The 3,066-nt window shown below is 41.1% G+C and overlaps 1 protein-coding gene across 1 annotated transcript in view; it reads left to right on the forward strand.

Annotated features, from left to right (window-relative positions):
* Positions 1-2,994, forward strand: part of map7d1b (MAP7 domain containing 1b) — a 55,109-nt gene extending 52,115 nt beyond the window's left edge. Inside the window, exon 16 of the mRNA XM_008301525.1 lies at positions 2,476-2,994. Coding sequence (XP_008299747.1) covers positions 2,476-2,807 — 332 coding nt within the window. The 3' untranslated portion in view covers positions 2,808-2,994. The remainder of the gene's footprint in view (positions 1-2,475) is intronic.
* Positions 2,995-3,066: the final 72 nt, after the last annotated feature.

Genomic DNA, 3,066 nt, shown 5'->3' on the forward strand with positions numbered 1-3,066 from the left:
TTTGAGTTATTTTTGTTTGTTTTGAGTCATTTTCAGCAGGAATTGATGCTGAAAAGGCTCAAAATGGTTCATAAAATTCATGCTGGAGGTTGAGTATTTGATGCTCAGAACCTGCTGGGGGACGATATCTGTGACCATGTGGGTCAACAGAGCCCAAGTTTCCTCTTTTGTTCCTGTAAACATTAAATCAGGGTCAATTTAATCTGAGTTTTTGAACAAGAACTTACAAAAAAGACAGATTTCTACAAAATAATGTCACTTAAGGCTCATTTGGTCGTAGATTCTATTTTATTCATGATAATTATTAAAGAAAAAGCAAAATATTTAATGAATTCAGCTTCTTAGATGTGAATATGTTGATTCTTTTATTTGTTTGTTGTTGTTGTTTAGCATTTTTGACATGAGCTGATGCAGATAAACACTCTGGAAGCAGGAGTTTCACTGTTTGATGCTCTGTTACATATTTTTGATAAACATCATGTCGTCTTGTACATTAAACTATTTTGATTACCATCGTCATTATTATTATATATACATCATATATACATTATCATTATTTATTGAATTTCCCTTCTGGGATGAATAAAGTATTTTTCATTCATTACGAGATTCATCCAGATTCTGAGATGTGAAGATTCTAATTACTGTAGGTTATTTTTTAACTGTTTTTAATTAATTTTTGCTCGTCTTGTTGTAGATTATATAAATTTAATCACAGTTTTCTTTAATAAATGCAAAATATTTCATAAATTCAGCTTCTGAGACATGAATATCTGAGTTATTTTAGTTTGTTTTTAATCATTTTTGGCATGAATTTATGCAGAAAACTGACAAATTTGTGCAGAAGAACTCTTTGAATTTGAGCGGTTGTTGCTCATCGTTCACCTGCAGCAGGAACTTTTCCCCTTTTTTGAATCGTGATTCATTTCCAACATGAATTTACAAAGAATTGACTCTTCCATGAAAAGTAGTGTCACTTAATTACGATTGCATGAAGATTTACTTCTGTTTAAGCGTCTGTCCGGCGGCCGCCCCGGTCAGAATCAGAACCAAAGACGGCGCCGTGCTCTGTCTAACCCTCGGTCCCGGTGCTGTCCTTGTCTTGCAGAGGTCCTGTGAGTCGGCCACACATCCCCGGAGCCTTACGTCTCTGCTCAGCTACGAGATTCATGCCACCACAGCGGCTTATCAACGGCGTGCCAAAACAACCAGTGTTAAACTGAACTCACATCCGCAGCATCAGAGGGCAGCAAGAGGAGCAACGCTGCTGCAAACTCATGTAAAAAAAAANGACACAGAGCTCAGCAAAGGTACCGCTCACCCCTCATGTCGGACTTTATCCACTGACCAGAGTTCTACCTTCACACTGTGAATAGGTCCAGGTCCTTCAAGTCCACAGAGGAGGGTCCAGATTGATCACTTTAATGGACTTTTTCCATCAGTTCTGAGCCTCAGAACTTCATCAGTACAGCAAACAGACACATGACATTTAGGAGGAAGAACACATCTGGGTTCTGCTAGAACCTGACACCAGATCAGTTCTAGATCCATCCTGGTGTCTCAGTCTGAACACTGGACCTGGTTTTTGTTGTTTGTCCAAAATAACTTAAAGAAAATGTTTAAAATGAGCTAAAGATTGTGTAAAAGACCTCAAACGTATCCCAAGTTTCCCTAAAATTCGTCCAAAATGGCAGAAAAATGCCCAAAATGACTCAGAATTTCTCCAAAATACCTCAAACTTGAACAGAACGCCTGGAAACGTTTCCACAATGACTAAAAACTTGACCAAAATAACTCGAAAACAGTCCAGCAGCTGGTAGCATCAGTATTATGGGATGTCTCATAGTGGTACCAGGTTAATGTCTATGACACAGAGTCATAGAAACAATCATTGGTACCCTGGATGTGGTTCTGGTTCAGTTTGTCTTAAAATCTTTTCAAAATGGCAGAAAGTTTCACACAATGACTCAAAAATTCTGCAGAAATACTAAAAACTTACTCATAAGGTCCAGAAATGTTTCCACAGTGAGTGAAAACTTCACCAATAGAATTAAAAAACTGTCTGAATTTGTTCACAACATGTTTTAAACGAGTTAAAAATGGACCAACGTGACCAAAAAAATGACCAAAGTCATTTCAGATGTGTCCAAAATTATTCAGAACTCATCCGACCAACCTCAAACGTATCCAGAACGACCCGAATGTGGTTCTGGTTCTGATCCTTCACCAGAGGAAACTTTACAAAGTGCATTCTGGGTAAACTTTCCAGGCTCATACCAGCATGTGTGATGGTGGTTGGTCAGAACCAGTTCTAGACGATGGAAGGACCGTTGGACCTCCAGAACACACCAGAACCATCTGTAGACTCTGAAGATAAACCATTACACTGATGCTGTGACTGCAGTGATCCAGATGTTTGTTGGTTCTGCCTCCGGCTTGTAGAACGTGGTCATTAACCCGCTGGTCTTCCTGCAGCTCCTGGAAACCCTCAGGGTCCCCCTGCAGGCGTCTCCGGCCTCGTCGTGAACGGGGTCCAGCCCAGCTCGCACCAGAACGGCGTCTCAGCCAACGGGGAGTCGGCGGACTTCGAGGAGATCATCCAGCTGAACAGCGGCGGCGGAAACGCCGGTCCGCAGCAGAGCGGGATGGTGGGAGAACCCATCCTGGCCTTCGAGGGAGGAGAACCCTTCCTGATGAAGACGGGCCCTATGAAGCCTCAGCATGTGGCAGGTACACGAGCTGCTCTGATGGGGGGCCTTCAGTCTGAGGTGGAGCCACTCAGGTGGTCGGTAGAAAAGAGGAGCTGAGACACAGAGCAGGAAGTTCAGTCTGATTCTTTTACTTTTATTACTTTTCAACACTGAATTATGGCTCCGTTAGAACTCACTAATGAAACTCTTACATCTCAGATTGAATACAGATCCCTATACAACAACGCCAGTTATAGAAATAAACACTTCTCTGCTCTCACCTTGTCAGAAACAAGCAGCCTAAAATATCATAAAGGCCATGTTTCAGCACTTAAACTATTTTATTCATCATTTTTCATTTAAAAAAAGCCAAATT

This window comes from Stegastes partitus, unplaced genomic scaffold (genome assembly GCF_000690725.1).
Source record: "Stegastes partitus isolate 25-593 unplaced genomic scaffold, Stegastes_partitus-1.0.2 Scaffold1681, whole genome shotgun sequence".
In the NCBI taxonomy this organism is placed as follows: Eukaryota; Metazoa; Chordata; class Actinopteri; family Pomacentridae; genus Stegastes; species Stegastes partitus.